Below are 20,220 nucleotides of genomic sequence, written 5' to 3' on the forward strand. Positions count from 1 at the left end.
AGCAAAGAGACACTGAGTTTGAAGGTAGGCCTTGAAATACATCCACAAGTACACCTCCAATTGACTCAAATAATGTCATTTAGCCTATCAGAAGCTTCTGAAGCCATGAGATCATTTTCTGGAATTTTCCAAGCTGTTTAAAGGCACAATCAACTTAGTGTATGTAAACTTCTGACCCACTGGAATTGTGATACAGTGAATTATACGTTTAAAAATCTCTGTCAACAATTGTTGGACAAATTACTTGTGTCATGCACAAAGTAGATGTCATAACCGACTTGCCAAAACTATAGTTTGTTAACAAGAAATTTGTGGAGTGGTTGAAAAACGAGTTTTAAAGACTCCAACCTAAGTGTATGTAAACTTCCGACTTCAATTGTACTCTCTCTGAGACATTCAAACTTCACTTGTCACTCAAAATAACGACCAGCATCTCAATGGGGATTATGTGAAAAAACAACGTAATTTTTATTCCATAAATGTCTGTGTGGCACATGAACAGAGGTTGAATGATCTGAAAAAGATTAGGCACGGAACCTTTAAGCAGAACAAATAACCCCTCCTCCACACACACGTGACATGTTTCCAGTGTTAATACACACACCCATGGTTAGAACAGGCTAGAACAGAGTCATAAGAAACAATCACGAGAACAACCATAGTCAATATTGCAGAAGAAAAGAAGAAGCGAACCAAAAGAGCAGATGGAGTCTGTTTAATTAAACAGAGGGAAGGAAATATCTCAAGTGTTGGCTTGTTGGAGTGTTAATTTTCCCTTTTTTCCTGAGAGCGGGTTAGGGTTTAAGTAATGCGCGTGTGTGTGTGTGTGTGTGTATGTGTGAGTGACTCAGAGCGAGGCAGGGACAGGCAGGGACTGATGCTTTATCTACATTTCTGAGGGACAGGGTGAGAAAAGGGAGACAAGGAGAAAGGGGGTAAGTCAGCCATGCTCCTTCACTTCCCATGGGTGAGGATTGGAGTCATCGGCCCCTCCAGCACTGGTTGACATATAAGCACCGCAGCGTTCCCCCTCATGTCCCTCTTTCTTCTTCACACACACACACAGATACACACATTACATGCTCTTACACACGCTGCACACACATGCTCTTATACCCAAGCACACCACACACACTCATAAACGCACAACTGTGCACAAGCACATATAGACAGGCACACACACTCGTACACACACAGATATACACAAATACAGTGTATATACACACATATACAGTGTAGCATACCCAGGCCAGTACCCAGACAGGATAAGGAGTGACAGGACATCTCAGTGTCCTCTGACTGTCAACCTCATCGCTCATTCCTCCTGCTTCTCTGTCTCTCTGTCTCTCTGTCTCTCTGTCTCTCTGTCTCTCTGTCTCTCTGTCTCTCTGTCTCTCTGTCTCTCTGTCTCTCTGTCTCTCTGCAGCAAAGTTGTCTGAGAGGGAGTTGTCTGCCTGAGGGGAAAGGGTTGTTCTGTGGTGAGTGAGGTATACACTGTGGGCGACCATGTTTGATATATGAGGTAAAGCACAGGAGGCTGCTGAGGGGAGGACGACTCATAATAATGGCTGGAACGGAGTAAATGGAATGTCATCAAACACATGGAAACCACGTGTTTGATGTATTTGATACCAATTCCCTGATTCTGCTCCAGCCATTACCATGAGCCAGTCCTCCCCATTTAAGATGCCACCAACCTCCTGTGAGGTAAATGTATGGTAAACACGAGGTAAACGTGTTAAGTAACACCAGGGTTTGAGCGCATTAGAAGCCACACTCTGCCAGCTGGTGGCTGATGGTGTGGAGCGGGGTGAAAATAAAGTATCAAAGGGGGGGTGTCAGAGACGGAGGTTGAAGGAGACCCGCCTGAATAAATACATCAGCACCAATGAGGACAGCAGCACACCTCCAAAACTGACAGGGGGAGACAACAAGGTTTTAAAAAATGTAAAAGTTAAAAGACAAAATCAATATCTCCAGTTAAAGGGCCTTATAAATTCATGTTGAAAGACCCCAAACACCAAATGACCTCAGGTTGCATCACTGATGATGTGTCCATGAGCATCAATAGATGTATTCATTCAATATACGCATTGATTCTTGAAGAATCTAAATGCCTCATGGGCTTAGTTCAACTCCAAACTATTAGCTTGTTTTACTCCAATGTTTGTAAACAAAGTAAATGTAAACAAACACTGTATAGCCTTAAAACGTAGTTAGAGCTATAATGTTGATATCATGGATGGTCAGTACTTGCATCCATAGCTCTGTCTATGAACTTGAGAGTGGTTACATTGCCTATGAATTTGAGACTGGTTACATTGCCTATGAATTTGAGAGTGGTTACATTGCCTATGAATTTGAGAGTGGTTACATTGCCTATGAATTTGAGAGTGGTTACATTGCCTATGAACTTGAGAGTGGTTACATTGCCTATGAATTTGAGAGTGATTACATTGCCTATGAATTTGAGAGTGGTTACATTGCCTATGAATTTGAGAGTGGTTACATTGCCTATGAACTTGAGAGTGGTTACATTGCCTATGAATTTGAGAGTGGTTACATTGCCTATGAACTTGAGAGTGGTTACATTGCCTATGAACTTGAGAGTGGTTACATTGCCCAATCCCTCCGCCTTTTACCGAAACAATGGCGGGGAGGTGCTTTGTTAGAACTGAGGGTTGCCCCATTAAACCTGATTTCATATTGATGAATGTTTACTGCTACTCTGCTTCTCCCTTTCAAGTTGGTTCATTGTATTGATTCTGGAGGTAATATAATAGAACAATTCTGTGCCATTTAGCAAACGCTTTTAAGAAACTTAGTCAGGTCAGCCCTCAGAGCCCTGACTCCTCCTCCAGCTCTACTCTGCTGCCTGGCTGACTAGGGAGGTTCTGACCACCAGTGTTGGCGTCTGGATTGAACTTGACCCTGCATCACACTGGGTTGCTGGCGCCGCTCTATCCCCACACAAGGAAACGACTATCAACACATGATCCCCTGGCTGCGTATTCCTCTCACACCGTGGTTATTCTACACTGGCCCTCCATAGGGTGCAGCGGAGCAGACCGCCATTTGCACTTCAAAGCTTTGTAATGTGCGCTATGGCTTCAAACAAACATCAGACACAGTAGAGTGTGAATATGATGGCGAGCCAAGGCGCCCATAAACTGTAAATCTGTGTGCTGTGTTGCTGTGGAGGAGAGGAGAGCAGAGTAGCAGAGGGGGGTGAATGTGTGTTGCTGTTGGGAGACTTGACTGGGAGCTTGTCCTCTGAGAGGAGAGGAGCACAGCTGCTGGCTCAGCACATCCTTTAATAGTTGCCGATGGTTCAGGACATTCCGATATGATTCCAACAACTCCACAACATCCCTGATAAACATGGAAGGTTCACGAGCAATGCAGGGGACGTCAGAGTGTTCTACAACATCTGTCATAAACGGTTCCAATTATCAAGTCTGGAACACTTTGGATTAGAGGAGTCAATTTCTCTCATCTAGAACTTCCAAAAACAAGGATCTTAATGTTCTAGAAACTATAGAATGAAGTGTTCCATAATGTTCCTTCTCAGAACAGGGTGTTCAAAGACATGAAGAACAGTGTCCCAGCTGAATACCACAGCTACGGTGGGCTCAGGAAGACCTAGCCTGATGACCAGATCCATTATGCTGGATCCCACAATTAGAGGCTTTTCAGCACGTCCCTTTAGAGTGTTGGAGTAACAGTGATGGCTGCTCCCTGTTAAAGGAGAATTGAGCTTTTTTGCAACCAAATCTCTATTTTTGATGTAAATGGCATGTTATAGAAGGGTCTAGTTTGCGGAAACGGATAAGCTCTCAAAATAGTGATGCAGGTCTTTAGATGTTATATACTGAGAGCTTTGCCATTCCTAAAAGAACGTATATGGGTGTTTTTGGAGAATTTGTTCATGTTTTTTCAGAGCCCCCTTACGGGGATGAGGAAGTAAATCACTGGTTGGGGTAAGTTTCTCAAAAACAAGTGAAATCTAAATTATTTTTAATTTTTTTTTTATTTTACCTTTATTTAACTAGGCAAGTCAGTTAAGAACAAATTCTTATTTTCAATGACGGCCTAGGAACAGTGGTTAACTGCCTGTTCAGGGGCAGAACGACAGATTTGTACCTTGTCAGCTCGGGATTTGAACTTGCAACCTTTTGGTTACTAGCCCAAAGCTCTAACCACTAGGCTACCTGCCGCCCCATAATAGTAGATTTGGTTGGTAAAAATAAAACTTCCCCTCTTATGAACCTCTCCACCTGAGGTTGCCTGACCTCTAGCACAGGACAGTCATCGACAGAAGATGAAGTCATCCACGATGAGACACCGCTAATCTCCCCGGCATCACAGCACGCTAACACTCATGTCAGCCGCCCAAGTCAACCAAAACGGACATCTTGTGACAGAGGACATGGTTGCCAAGGAAACAATGAAATAAGCCATATGTTAATGTCTCTCTGTTCTCAAATTAAGGACACCTTCACAGAACACAAAGCCCCGGCCTCTGAACCGCAGCCCTGCTGGGCGCTGGCGAGAGGTTTGTGTTCAGCCCACCGCACAAAGACACACATCATTAAGAAAGCCCCTTTCAATCAATCATTCACAATCAATTAGTCAGTCAATGTCAGTCAGTCAGTCAATCCGCAAATGTGTGTGCGCTCATGCCTATATGTGCTTGTGCGTGTGTATGTGTGCACACGTACGTATGTGTGCTCCTACGTATGTGCATAGGCAACAGGGAGGCCTGTTTGATAAGTGGCTGCAGGCTCTTGTACAAATCACACGGATGGCGCAGACTGACGTCCATGAGCATCTGATCTCAACCTCCACAAAACCTCACAGGGAGAATATGGACAGGAAATACTCTGAGCCAGCACCACACGCACAAGCAGAATAACTAAGAGAGCATCTAAACACCAGCCTCGTAGATGTAGACGTGCTTGAAACCCATCTAAAGACCAGCCTCGTAGATGTAGACGTGCTTGAAACCCATCTAAACACTAGCCTCGTAGATGTAGACGTGCTTGAAACCCATCTAAAGACCAGCCTCGTAGATGTAGACGTGCTTGAAACCCATCTAAAGACCAGCCTCGTAGATGTAGACGTGCTTGAAACCCATCTAAACACCAGCCTCGTAGATGTAGACGTGCTTGAAACCCATCTAAAGACCAGCCTCGTAGATGTAGACGTGCTTGAAACCCATCTAAAGACCAGCCTCGTAGATGTAGACGTGCTTGAAACCCATCTAAACACTAGCCTCGTAGATGTAGACGTGCTTGAAACCCATCTAAAGACCAGCCTCGTAGATGTAGACGTGCTTGAAACCCATCTAAAGACCAGCCTCGTAGATGTAGACGTGCTTGAAACCCATCTAAACACTAGCCTCGTAGATGTAGACGTGCTTAAAACCCATCTAAACACCAGCCTCGTAGATGTAGACGTGCTTGAAACCCATCTAAAGACTAGCCTCGTAGATGTAGACGTGCTTGAAACCCATCTAAACACCAGCCTCGTAGATGTAGACGTGCTTGAAACCCATCTAAAGACCAGCCTCGTAGATGTAGACGTGCTTGAAACCCATCTAAAGACCAGCCTCGTAGATGTAGACGTGCTTGAAACCCATCTAAACACTAGCCTCGTAGATGTAGACGTGCTTGAAAACCATCTAAACACTAGCCTCGTAGATGTAGACGTGCTTGAAACCCATCTAAACACTAGCCTCGTAGATGTAGACGTGCTTGAAACCCATCTAAAGACCAGCCTCGTAGATGTAGACGTGCTTGAAACCCATCTAAACACTAGCCTCGTAGATGTAGACGTGCTTAAAACCCATCTAAACACCAGCCTCGTAGATGTAGACGTGCTTGAAACCCATCTAAAGACCAGCCTCGTAGATGTAGACGTGCTTGAAACCCATCTAAAGACCGACTGCGTCATAGTAATAAAATTACCCACTGACTACTAGTCTGACAATGACGTAAAGTTAAACTAGGAGACTAGAGACTACAGACACACAGATCCCCCGTCTCAGTCGCCATCATCCTCATCATCATCATCATGATGTGTGACAATAGAAGCTGCAAGGTTTCTCTGGGTCTGTATTCATAGGCCATCTGATGGCCATTAAAAAATATGATAGCAATAATAATGCTTATAAATTACAGTGGTTTGACACTTCTGGCCTTGACAACTGGGAGGAGCATTTGCATTTGGCGCTGGAGTGTATGCATCATTGACACTATGAGTATCAATAATGTAGCAGCTCCACTGTCGTTTCACAACTATTTTTAAATGGTTGGGTGACAGAATTAAATTAAACTCTACGAGGGAAGATAACAACAACTTACTAATTCTATGGCTTACATCTGTTCACCACCCACATATGGGACCAGCTCCAATGGTGGACCTGGCTGGTTGCCTAAAGGTGTTGTCTCACCTAAACAAGGCTATGCTCATGTAACAGTAAGTGGTGTCACCGATTGAAACGCCACTAGCGCGCACCACCGCTAACTAGCTAGCCATTTCACATCGGCTACACTCACCTCAAGCTCAAATAAGGCCCCTGAAACATGACAATCGAAACACACAAAGATCCCCTCCCAACTCTTTAGCTCTTTGTGTCGCACTGCTTTGCTTTATCTTGGCCAGGTCGCAGTTGTAAATGAGAACTTGTTCTCAACTGGCCTACCTGGTTAAATAAAGGTGACATAAAAAAGCTGCTCTGATCAGAACACAGCAGGTTCTACCAATTAAGATAATTAAGATCACATCCTAAATATATCAAAAGCCTGATTAATATTGTCTCATTAGACCAGGACCTGAGCTAGAACAGCCAAACATGTCAAGATAACCGAGGCCATTGGCCCCTGTCCAATTAGGAAACACTATAGCCTTGATTGGCTGGTTTAACAGTGAGGATAACTAGGGCGGTGTGACACACGACTTGACCACAAGCTCGTAACCTCAGATTGACTACGAGTTGAGAGAGGCAGCGGCCAGTGGAATGCTAAAGAGACTGGCCGTGATAGAGCAGACCTTTGATCTCTTGGGCTCATCCCAATAGGCAGAGGAGAGAGGGGGGAAAAACCCTGCTTAACTAGAAATCCCGTTTTTACTTAAAGTGTCAGTGAGAGGATCATAAACCAGCCTGGAGCAGAGGGAAACAGACAGAGAACTGCTTTAAACTGGGGATTTAAAATGGAGGTCTGACTGGCCCCCTCCCTCCCTCTCTCTCTCACTCTGCATCCTCCTTATACAACCCACACATTACATACACTCACCTAGCAGGCGCATGCACACACACACACTGATATAGCTGCATTCTAAATAATGGAAACAATATCAAGTTGCCATAGTAATCGAAAATACTACTGTAGGTACCGTAACTGAACGCGCACACACACATACATACTTGACTTATTCCCTGAATGGTTGAGCGAGCGGGTCTCTTCCTGCACAGTAAACACAGCGTTTCCATTAGTGTTAAGTGTGTGTTCAGTGCTGTGTGACTCAGTCACTGCAGTGATGTTACTGGGACTGTGGGGCACTGGCCTAACTTGTTCTGCCACTAAGCCTTTCTAGCTTGGCTCTTCTCTGTGACAGCTCATAAGAGCTTCATAATGCTTTCTGAGGTGACAAGACAGGCAGGGAGTCACATCCAGAGTACTGGGGGAATAGTTGTTGTCAGAACCACTGAACACACACACGCACACACACACACACAAATATGTAAATAACTAGTGAGGGGATTAAAGATCCCTGGTGTTGGGAAAATAAATATGTTAATAACTGGTGCATGGGATTTGAGTGTTAATCACAAGTGCAAGGTGCATGAATACGTTCAACACTGGTGTAGGAATATGCAACTGACATGTAGAAGTGATATAGATGATGTAAATCACTGCATAAGTAAATCAAAAGTGTGTGTAGATGATATAGATACAGCAGGCAAGTCACTGGAATAAACCAATGGAATATGTTCATTATTTCCATGAGCAACATGAATGTGTAAATCACTTGCGTAAGCGCCGTGAAAAAATATAAATATCTATTGTGAGGACCATGGATATGTTAATAGCCTTCTATACTGTCTGTTCCCTCCTATTTGCATCAGAAACCCAAATCAAGATGCTATGATGAGGACTGTCGCAGCTGCAACAGTTGCCAGGGAAACCTGGTGGCAGGAACCTGTAGGGACATTGTGTTAGGATATGGGCACAGTGTGAAAGGTGATTTGCTACTGTTGGAAGAACACTGGCCGGCTTGTAGAGGGATATGTTGTCTTAAAGGAACATGATTGACAGGGGGCATCAGGCACCATATGAGGTGCAAGCTGTGACGCTGTTTGGCGCATTATTCTGAGGGTAGGTAGTCATGGAAACAGGGTGTTGACTTAGCGAAATCACACTCGGAGCACTGATAGCTATGACATTCTGAAAATCACAGAGTGAGAGAGAGCAAGCTTGTAAATCAAAGCAGGATCTATCCTGTCCTCCTTGTGTAGGAAAAGACCCCTCGCCGGCCATTTCACATTCTGTGTGTCTCATTTCAAGCACAGCTGTATTAGCCAAAGGGATACACACAAACAGGGATATTTCAATTAAATGGAAAAAAACACAAAAAACTAATGCCACCAAGTTTCACAGAGTTCAACCGCCATTTTGTGTGCCAGGTATTTTAATTTTTCAATGTAACTTCTGCTGACAGAACATCTTTCAGAATTATAACCAGTGTAATTAGCAAATTATAATAACAATAACAATATTTCAATTGAGATAACACTTGATTTTAAAAAAAGATAAAAAGGAAATAATCAAACTAGATAAAAAAACAAAATGAAAAAACACTTATAATAGCTTTTTTTTTAAAGAGATCTATACGTTTCTATATTTTTCATTTATTTGTCCTTTTCCTTAAAAAAAAAAAAATCACCCATCACCATATGATTCATCTAGGCTTTCTCTCTGTCTCTTTCATTGAATAGGTTTCTCTTACCTTTCAAACGCTTCAAAATGCTGTCCTCCTTTAGTTCCCTGCTGCCATGAATTCCATTCACACATGAGAACACTGAGTTCTGATATAATCCTCTGCAAACGGGCAGTCTTCGTCAAAGGTTCATGTCCTGTCTTTTACACAACAGAATAAAATGAGGGGTCCTGATCGGCTGAGACTGGTTTTGTTGTACAAAACAGAGGAGTTTCTGAGGAGGCATGGGCTGTGAGGATGCCATGTGGGAGCAGCCATTTTGAGGACCATGTATTTCCTGTTTCTGCAGGTTGGTGTTTGGTGGAACACAGTCCATCCCCTGTTGTTGGGAGTCAATATGGTGGTTGAAAGGATCGTCATCGTTCCATGTGTAATCAAATCATTCCCCACTGAATCAATTATAAACATAACTTTCATAAGGATGTACTAGACTGCTCTGCCACCTATACACTGACTATACAAAACATTAGGAACACCTGCTCTTTCCATGACATAGACTGACCATGTGAAGACTATGATCCCTTATTGATGTCACCTGTTAAATCCACTTCAATCAGTATAGATGAAGAGGAGGAGACAGGTTAAAGACAGATTTTTAAGCCTCGAGACAATTGAGACATGGATTGTGTATGTGTGCCATTCAGAGGGTGAATTTTAACGGGGTATGGTAGTAGGTTCTAGGCGCACCGGTTTGAGTGTGTCAATAGCTGCAACACTGCCGGGTTTTTCAAGCTCAACAGTTTCCTGTGTGTATCAAGAATGGGTGGTGGACCAAAGGACATCCAGCCAACTTGACAACTGTGGGATGCATTGGAGTCAACATGGGCCAGCATCCCTGTGGAACGCTTTTAACACCTTGCAGTCCATTCCCCGACCAATTGAGGCTGTTCTGAGGGCAAGATGGGCTTCAACACAATATTAGGAAGGTGTTCCTAATGTTTTGTACACTCAGTGTATGATAATAATAACAATAATAAATCAATAGTAATAATAATAGTAATAATGATGATAATTATAATAATCATTTGTTCTCAATATCATGATATATTGCATACAGATATACTGAATGCATGAAGTTGAAACCGATCACATTGCAATTTTTGATATCACCACTTGAATCAGAGAAAATTTCAAACCTATATCTGCTTTTAAGAGCTATCTACAGTATACGGTTGATAAGCATTTACTGAATTATTATAATTATCATCATTATCATCATTACAATATCCATATTGTTTGTATCAAAGGGTAAAGTTTTGTAATCATATTTCATATGTTCTCATTAAATGGAGAGTAAAGATCCCCCTTCTCCAATGACCCTGTTTATGTAAATGTGGCATGAGAGGGAATGCTTTGTGATGCTACAAAAAATGAAGCCAAAATAAATTCAATCAAATACTGTGCCAGTTTCCAATTTTAGCTCTTGCTCATCCACAGCCTCCACTACAATATGTCCCTTTCCAGCACAGAATGTCGGCCATCTTGTTTCTAGCCAAACAAAGTTTTCATGGTGATGACCGCTATGACAGCAGTTCATATATTCTTCAGAAGCTGTGGCTATTTAGTCAGAAACTTGGTAAAGATTCTTCATAATTTATTTCTTCGAATGAAAATATATTTATATATAATATGTACTTTCACAGTTTATTTGTATCTTTCGTAGTCCTTTTTGCTATTACATTTTTTTTTACGACGATTCACTCCATATACCTTCCTCTCCTTTAAAGAGAGTAGCCAGTCAGGTGTGAAAGAGGGGAGAAAGTGAGATTGAGCCCACTAAGTAAAACACAACTGTTGTTGATGTTGTTTCCTCTTCCTACACATTGCTTGTTGTCCGACACTAAACTGTGTTCTGCTCAATGGTTTACTTTCTGTCCTGTTCCACAGAGTGCGTCTGGGCAGCCCTGTACTGCTCTTACACAGTCCCAAACACTTATCCGCCTACTTCAACATAGTGACTCAGATCTTATCTCTATATATACACGGTGACTTGGATTGTATCTGGTAATATACGAGGTCATCTGTATTTAGTTATAACCGTGGTGATACTTATTGTGTCTGAGTATTGAACCTGGTCACCTGATTCAGTCTGGGAATGCTGCGGATGGATATATAGATTGCGAGGGCTTTTACTTTGGCACAGATATGCGCAAGTTTGGCACATAGTTGTCAATCTCATAATGCACTGTGTATGTGTTAGCTGATAGAATGTTCCTGTCCTTGTGTCGGGCTGTGTGTGTCTGTGTGTGTCTTGGAGTGTCTCAGAAGATGTTAATGCTTGGACGGGTGTTGAGCAGACACAGTAGAGGTGTGAGAACAATCTCTCCTCTCGCTCTCTCTCTATGCACTAACCATACAAAGCAATGTCTATGTAATATTTCATATTCTGCCTGCCTACACTTTCTATCGAAATATGGCCATGGGGCGAGTACAATCAGACTCCACTCCTTCCATCTCCCTGTTTTCTGTCTCTTCATCTCTCTCTTTTTCCATCTCTCTCTCTCTCCCTCTTTCTCTCAGATCTGAGTCTCTTGCACATTCTCCTTGGAGCCACTCTTGAAGAGCAGAGGCTCGATCTGAGGGTTCTGGCCTTTCCCCATGAGCCCCTTCAGAGAGCTGTGGATGCCCAGCTGGGGCAGGGGCACAGGGGAGGGCAGCAAGCCACCCGTGGGGGTGCCACCACTGGTGGAGGTGGGCCCCTGTGCGCAGGAGTTGGGGGTGCTCTGGTTCTGGGAACAGGGTGAGAGGGAGGGGTTGTTGTTGTTGTTGAGGCCCATGCCCAGGCCCATCATGTTGTTGTTGAAGTGATGGGCCTTGAAGTAGTGGTTGAGGTGCTCCTGTCTGGCCAGGTTGGGCAGGTTGACCATCTCCGGGTGATGCATCCTCAGGCTCTGCCCTCCTCCTACTCCTCCCCCTCCGCCTCCATCCCGAGAGACGGTGCCGCCCCCTGAGATGCCGCTCCCGCGTCCACCGGCACCGGCGCCAATCTCGTCCTCCACGTTGATGATCTCGATGGCGCGGGCGGGGCCGTGGTGCTTGTGCAGCTGGTGCTGCTTCCTCAGCTTGTAGAAGACCACCAGCATCACGGCTGCCATGAAGGTAATGGCCACAAAGCAGCCAATGATGATCTTGGTGGTCTTCATCACGTCATCTAGGCCAGAATAGCCCGTCTCGGCAGTGATGGGCACAGTAAAGGTGGGCCGGGTGGCCCGGGATGAGGACAAGGACCAGGCTGACAGGGAGGAGGCGGTGGTAGGGAGCCCCCCCCTCCACTGGTGGCCAGACGGGGTAATGACGTATGACTCGTTATGGCTGTTCATGACGCCCGCGTAGACTGTCGGGCCCTCGTTGGGCTCCACCGTCTCCACGGTGACAGTAGTGAAGTAGCTGACGCCAACGTCGGCGGCAGTGACATTAAGCACGGCGGTTGCCGTGGTGTTGCCAGCTGAATTGGTCACCATGCAGGTGTACTGACCCGTATCCCTCAGCGTGACGTTGGTAAAGTTGAGCGTACCATCGTGCAGCACGGAGATCCGGACACGGTAGGAGCCGTGGGTCATCAGGGTGCCGTTGGGCGTGAGCCAGTTGACCGAGGTCATGGTGGTGCCCGTGCGACACTTCAGCTCTGCAGCCATGCCCTCGGTAACGTTGAGGTCGGTGGGCGGCTCCACGATGACGGGAGCGTAGCAGGTGAAGTGGCTCTGGTCCAGCTCCCCGATGTACCTGCCCTTCAGGCCGGGGGGAGCGTGGCAGCGGGCGCAACACGTAGTGTTACTGGGCACCGTCTCCTTCAGCCACCAGCTGAGCCACAGCACGTCACAGTTGCATACCCAGGGGTTGTGGTTGAGGTGCACCCGCTCCAGCTGGTGCAGTGGGGTGAAGAGGTCATGGGGCAGCGAGTGCAGGGAGTTATGGGAAAGGTTGAGCTCCTCCAGGTTCTTCAGGTCGTCGAAGGCGTTGCGCTCGATGACCTTCACTTGCGAGTGCATGAGCCACAGCTTACGGAGCGACACCAGGCCCTGGAAGGAGCCAGGCCGGATGATCTCCAGACGGTTCCCAGACAGCTCCAGCTCCTCCAGACGCACCAGGGCCGTCAGGTTGGGGATGTCCTTCAGACCACACATGCCCAGGTTCAGGTAGCGCAGGTTGACCAGGCCCACGAAGGCGGCGTCTGAGATGTAGTCCAGCTTCTTGAGCTCTCCCAGGTCCAGCCGGCGCAGCGAGGGCACGCGGTGGAAGGCGTAGCCCGGCAGCGTCTCGATGGGGTTGTTCCGTAACCACAGCTCCCGCAGCTTGCTGAGGTACTCGAAGGCCTGTGAGGGGACCAGGGTGAGGCGGTTGTCGAACAGCTCCAGCGTATTGAGGTTGGGCAGGCCATTGAATGCTCCCACCTCAATCTGACTGATTTTGTTCTTAGACAGCTGCAGGATCTCAAGGTGCCTCAAGTGCTTGAAGGTGTCTGACTTGATAACCTGGTGGGGAGAGAGGGAGAATGTTAATATCTCACAACATGAAGAGTGACTAGACTGTGTAAACAGGGTGCAGCTCCAGTGGCTGTGACAGCTGGGTAGAGTGTGAAAGCAATAGCACAGGTGTGAATGCAGGGACACTATCGGAAAATTACCATAATGTTTTATAAACATGAACATCAACTCAAATCTTACAGCGAGAGAAAACAAAAACTTCAAATCACTGATATGAGCCAAATTAAAATTCACAACACTTCAAAAAAATGATGAACACAGAGGCTGAAATGATTAATTGTGGTGTATCCGTTTTGGTAAATGAACAGACAACAGACATGGTTGTTTTTCTCAGAGAGAAGATGTTTGCTGGTGCACTTGGACTGGGTGGGCCCCTGGATCTGGGCTGTCCAAACGGAGCTCATTTGGCCAGGCATCAGACACACAGCTAGTGAGCAGGACTAAAATCCCTTTAAATCTATTTTAATTTTTTTATTTAACCTTTATTTAACTAGGCAAGTCATCTATGGCTGTGTGATATATGTGTGGGCAATGCTCTCAGTGAGGGAGGCAGTGAGAAGCTCCTGGAGCCAGGCCACTGCATCCTCCTTATGTGGAGCAGGAGGGGGAGGGTGATAGGGAGGGTGGGGGTGTTTAAGAGGGGAGTGGGAGCTGTCAAAGCTTTACTCTCAGGGTACTTGGGGGAGAGAAGAGAAAAAATAAACCAGAGAATCTAGGATGCCTCCAGGTGTTACAATATTTTTAGATTTTTAATCATTTCAAGTGGGGCTTCGGGATACAACAAATCCAATCAGAATCCGTTGGCTGAGAGGGAAGTGTAATGAATAGTGTTATTATTTCTTTATTTCATATTTTAACAAGCTGCATCTCTTTAACTCATAAGACCAAACCATGAGGGTTGATGTTCCCTTTTCCTTCTGTAGCCATCATATACAGTTCAATCATCTGCCTTTCTGAGTGAGATAGAATGGCTGTTTGTCCACTTCCTCTCTCTGCAGTCACTTTACTGATTTGCCACAAACTTTGCAAAAACTAAATGAGCATTGGCCTAAAACACTTTGTATCCAAATTCACAAATGGACTTAGCGTATTCAGTAACCTCCTGTCTGTGAAGTTGTCTGGACATTTCTGGAGTGCAGCACATTTCTGAGCGCAAAGTTCCTAAATACATAAACTGAAAACAGCGGGAATATGTCTTCTACTACACGGCTGACATGCTGAGGACTTTCACATTGGGAAGCTGGGGTTAAATGGAGAGTCCCAGTGCAGCTGTAAAACCACAACAACTACCTTGGGGTTCTGACATACAATCTGCTAACACATGTGTTCGTTTCTTTGCTGTTTGCTGTGTTACTGTTTGATTTACATATTAACATGACCTCCATTTCAATTGCAAAACGGTTGGGGAACACTTGTAGAACATAGGCATTATTCCATGGTAATTATGAGTGAATGACAGGTAATTACATTGAAACAAGTATATAAAAACAGGCATTTACATAATGCTTACCAACATACAGTACACGCACACGCACACACTCATGCATGGGCATGCACGCACACAAACACACAGACACACACAGTCAAACAAAATAAATTAACATAGTGGATAATGCTCAGCACAGTCCATATTTACCTCTATTGAATTCTCCTGCAGGTTGAGGTATCGTGTGTTGACTGATATGCTCTCAGGCACCCCATCCAGACTCTGTCTTGTACAGATGACTCGACTGGCCTGATTGGAGCAGCTGCAATGGGTGGGGCAGGGGGAGGCGGCCTCTACAAATTCTGGCCCAGAGAGGAGGAGCCGCAGTAGCAGCTGGACCAATAGGAGGAGGAGGGGAGAGGGGCAGGGAAGGCAGGTCACCGTGGTGATGCGCATGGCAACTGGGACATGACCCTGCCCTTTCTCCGAAGATGTTGATCCCAAGATGATGGATTCCTCAACCAGGTTGACTTTGCTTAGTTTCTCCAGTGGCAATTTGTTCCTTTTAATGTTTCATTTTTAAAGGTGTTTTATCTTCTGTCTATCTCTGTTTTTTCCAGGGGGGTTTAACAGAAATATGTGCATAAACAGATGTTACTCCTTTTTTCTGTCGTCTAGGGATTTGAGTGGGGCCTTTGAGAAGAATCCACAAGTTACTGTGTGAGAGAGAGAGAGACAGAGAGAGAGAGAGAGAGAGAGAGAGAGAGAGAGAGAGAGAGAGAGAGAGAGAGAGAGAGAGACAGAGAGAGAGACAGAGAGAGAGAGAGAGAGAGAGAGAGAGAGAGAGAGAGAGAGAGAGAGAGAGAGAGACAGAGAGAGAGAGACAGAGAGAGAGAGACAGAGAGAGAGAGACAGAGAGAGAGAGACAGAGACAGAGAGACAGAGACAGAGACAGAGACAGAGACAGAGACAGAGACAGAGAGAGAGAGAGAGAGAGAGAGAGAGAGAGAGAGAGAGAGAGAGAGAGAGAGACAGAGACAGAGACAGAGACAGAGACAGAGACAGAGACAGAGACAGAGACAGAGACAGAGACAGAGACAGAGACAGAGACAGAGACAGAGACAGAGACAGAGACAGAGACAGAGACAGAGACAGAGACAGAGACAGAGAGAGAGAGAGAGAGAGAGAGAGAGAGAGAGAGAGAGAGAGACAGAGAGAGAGACAGAGAGAGAGACAGAGAGAGAGACAGAGAGAGAGAGAGACAGAGAGAGAGAGAGAGAGAGAGAGAGAGACAGAGAGAGAGAGAGACAGAGAGAGAGAGAGAGAGAGAGAGAGACAGAGAGAGACAGAGAGAGAGAGAGAGAGAGAGAGAGACAGAGAGAGACAGAGAGAGAGAGAGAGAACACATACATTAGAAATAGTACAGTATATTATGCTCCTCCAATTGTTTAGAAACATTTACACTGAGCAGAACTGATGGAAAAGTCTATAATATATTCTATATTCAGAAGTTATTCTGAAAGGACTGTGGATCCTGTGCATAACTTGAGAAGCCTTAAAAGGTGCGTGTCATTGCTCATTAGTGAAGGTCAAGTTTTACAGCAAATCACTGTAGTGAACAGCAGTGTCATCATACAATAGACATCTTTACAATATTGCAACTCTGGATCATGCATTTCAGGTTACTGTCCGCCCTTGGAATGAAAAGTAATATTGTAATCCTAACACTCATGACTATGTTATTCATGAATTGGTTCTACAGTATATGCACTCACGCGTTCAAGACAACAGTTCTCAGGACGACAGTACAATACCAATAATATTGTTTAAAGAGATTCTCTGGTACTTTTGTATACTTTTTAGCCAGTAGTTCTGAAAGTAAAGCTCACGATCCAAAAGTGGTCCCCGAAAATTGCGTACTACGTCACATACTGTTTGAGTAGATATGTGCACCATGTCATTGCGATCTCTCTCTCTCTGTGTGTGTGCCTCTTGCTAGCTGTCACTCAAATGGCGAGGGGCTGAAGCTCATTGGTTAGAACTCGAATTGCTAGGGGGCTGGCCCAAAAGGGGGAAAATGTAGGGAAATGGCGCAGTACAGCCTTCAAACTAGGGATTTCGTCGCTAATTGAGGTAAGACAGTAATTCTGCTCATATATTATGCATATATGAACTGCACATTGACACATCAAGCCCAAAGCGGGAGATTTAAAAAATACTTAGTAGTCGCCAAAGTTCCAGAGCATGTCTTTAAATCCCAGTGTCCAAACACTGAGTTGTGACTTCAACCCAAATCCTCTCTCTATTAGCATTGCACGGGTATTGGATTGACAGTACTAATTCTATTTCCATACTGGCTCTATATTACATGCTCTAGGGGCCACAGAATGGTGGTGAAGGGTGCAGTCTTCCTTAACACTGATAGATGGTTAACTCTACCCAGGCTCCTGGAGCCAGCGAAGGAGAATTGCTCTCCCTCTGCAGGTCACTTAAACCTGGATAACCTTAAATAAGGGCATACAGTCCACTATTATTAATGATGATGGCTGTAATGATGGGACTCTGACACGCAAATACATTTCACACACTTGGCATTCACACTTGGCTCAGGGAAAAAAACAAGAGGAGAGATTGAGAGAGAGAAAGGGAGAGAGAGGAATTATTAATCTGATAGATGACTGTACAGTTGAAGGGAGAGAGAGGGATTATTAATCTGATAGATGACTGTACAGCTGAAGGAAGAGAAGGGAATTATCAACACTACAGTAATAGATGAAAACTGAACAGTTGCAGAGAGGCAATGGGAGAGCGAAGGAGGGGGGGAAGTGAAAGAGCGAAAGAGAGAGAAGAGAGAGAGGGAGAGAGAGAAAGAACAAGAGGTTGGGCAAAGTGGGAGAGAGAGATAGTGAAACAGAGAGAGAGATGAGAGAAGGGTAGAGAAATAACAAGATATTGGGGAGAGAGGGAAAGAAGGCAAGAGAGAGCGAGAGAGAGAGAGAGAGAGAAAGAAAGAGATTGGGGATAAAGGGAGAGAAGGCAAGAGAGAGCGAGAGAGAGAGAGCACGAGAGAGAGAGAGAGAGAGAGAGCAAGAGATAGGGGATAGAGGGAGAAAGAGAGGGAGATAAAGATAGATGGATGGAGTAGAGGGAGTGAGAGGGATGCTAGAGGGGCAGAAGCAGAGGAGAGAGGGGGGGTAGAGAAAGAACAAGATATTGGGGATAGAGGGAGATAAAGATAGATGGATGGAGTAGAGGGAGTGAGAGGGATGCTAGAGGGGCAGAAGCAGAGGAGAGAGAGAAATAGTTGAGGGAATGAAAAAGATAATGGTCGTAGAGAGAGGAAAAGATGGAGTAAGAAAAAACTAAAGATTAAAAAGTAGGAGGGAAAAATAGAGAGAGAGAGAGGCATTAATATGAATAACCTCAGAGAGAGGGGGGGGGGAGATTAGATCGATAGATTGATAGATCGATAGATCGATAGATCGATAGATCGATAGATCGGGAGGGAGGGAGGGAGGGAGGGAGGGGAAAGACTCAATAGAGAGATGAATATAAAGTAGACAGAGATGGAGGGAGGGGAACAACAACACAGAGATGCATATAAAACAGAGAGAGTAATGGAGAGATGGAGGGGAAAGACAATACAGAAGAATTCATTTAAAAAGATGGATATGGGTGCACAGAAGAGATTTCTCTCACTGAACGGAGATGAGTAGGGAAAGAGAGAAGGAGAAAGAAAGAGGGAGCAAAAGAGGGGTGAGATTGATCAATAATTTGTACGCAGAGTGCAATGACATTAAAACACAAACAAGGACACCGTGATAAATCATATCTCCAGCACCATCTCTGTGTGATAGAAGTGAACAGGACACAGGTCCGGTCCTGACCTGCTGCTGCTGGGACAGTCACAGCTCTAGAACCAGATACTGTGTACTGGAACCGTCAGTCACAGCTCTAGACCAGAACCAGTAGGATACTGGGACAGTCACAGCTCTAGAACCAGATACTGTGTACTGGAACCGTCAGTCACAGCTCTAGACCAGAACCAGTAGGATACTGGGACAGTCACAGCTCTAGACCAGAACCAGTAGGGTACTGGGACAGTAACAGCTCTAGAACCAGATACTGTGTACCTGAACCGTCAGTCACAGCTCTAGACCAGAACCAGTAGGATACTGGGACAGTCACAGTTCTAGACCAGAACCAGTGGGGTACTGGGACCGTCACTCACAGCTCTAGACCAGAACCAGTAGGATACTGGGACAGTCAAAAACTCTAGACCAGAACCAGTAGGGTACTGGGACCAGTCACAGTTCTAGACCAGAACCAGTAGGGTACTGGGACCGTCACTCACAGCTCTAGACCAGAACCAGGGTACTGGGAGTGTCAAAACTCTAGACCAGAACCAGTAGGGTACTGGGACAGTCACAGCTCTAGACAGAACCAGTAGGATACTGGGACCATCACAGCTCTAGACCAGAACCAGTAGGGTACTGGTTCCAGTACACAGTATCTGGTTCTAGAGCTGTTACCCTCTAGACCAGAACCAGTAGGATACTGGGACAGTCACTCACAGCTCTAGACCAGAACCAGTAGGATACTGGGACAGTCATTCATAGCTCTAGACCAGAACCAGTAGGATACTGGGACCATCACAGCTCTAGACCAGAACCAGTAGGGTACTGGGACAGTCACAGCTCTAGACCAGAACCAGTAGGGTACTGGGACAGTCACTCACAGCTCTAGACCAGAACCAGTAGGGTACTGGGACAGTCACAACTCTACACCAAAACCAGTAGGGTACTGGGACAGTCACAACTCTAGACCAGAACCAGTAGGATACTGGGACAGTCACAGCTCTAGACCAGAACCAGTAGGGTACTGGGACAGTCACAGCTCTAGACCAGAACCAGTAGGATACCAGGACAGTCACAGTTCTAGACCAGAACCAGTAGGGTACTGGGACAGTCACAGTTCTAGACCAGAACCAGTAGGATACCGGGCCATCACAGCTCTAGACCAGAACCAGTAGGGTACTGGGACAGTCACAGCTCTAGACCAGAATTAGTAGAATACTGGGACACTCACAGCTCTAGACCAGAACCAGTAGGATACTGGGACAGTCACAGCTCTAGACCAGAACCAGTAGGGTACTGGGACCGTCACACACAGCTCTAGACCAGAACCAGTAGGGTACTGGGACAGTCACTCACAGCTCTAGACCAGAACCAGTAGGGTACTGGGGTACTGGGACCGTCACACACAGCTCTAGACCAGAACCAGTAGGGTACTGGGACAGTCACAACT

General features: G+C 45.5%; 1 protein-coding gene across 3 annotated transcripts in view; it reads right to left on the bottom strand.

The window, feature by feature from the left end:
* Positions 1 to 8,655: 8,655 nt before the first annotated feature.
* LOC110538611 (leucine-rich repeat-containing protein 4B) overlaps positions 8,656 to 20,220 on the bottom strand; it is a 38,562-nt gene continuing 26,997 nt past the window's right edge. For all 3 annotated transcript variants that reach the window (XM_021625536.2, XM_021625537.2, XM_021625539.2), the window contains 2 exons: positions 15,124 to 15,629; positions 8,656 to 13,475 (listed from right to left, as the gene is read on the bottom strand). In XM_021625536.2, the coding sequence (XP_021481211.1) occupies positions 11,520 to 13,475; positions 15,124 to 15,369 (2,202 nt within the window). In that variant the 5' untranslated portion in view covers positions 15,370 to 15,629 and the 3' untranslated portion in view covers positions 8,656 to 11,519. The remainder of the gene's footprint in view (positions 13,476 to 15,123; positions 15,630 to 20,220) is intronic.

This window comes from Oncorhynchus mykiss, chromosome 12 (assembly GCF_013265735.2).
Source record: "Oncorhynchus mykiss isolate Arlee chromosome 12, USDA_OmykA_1.1, whole genome shotgun sequence".
In the NCBI taxonomy this organism is placed as follows: Eukaryota; Metazoa; Chordata; class Actinopteri; order Salmoniformes; family Salmonidae; genus Oncorhynchus; species Oncorhynchus mykiss.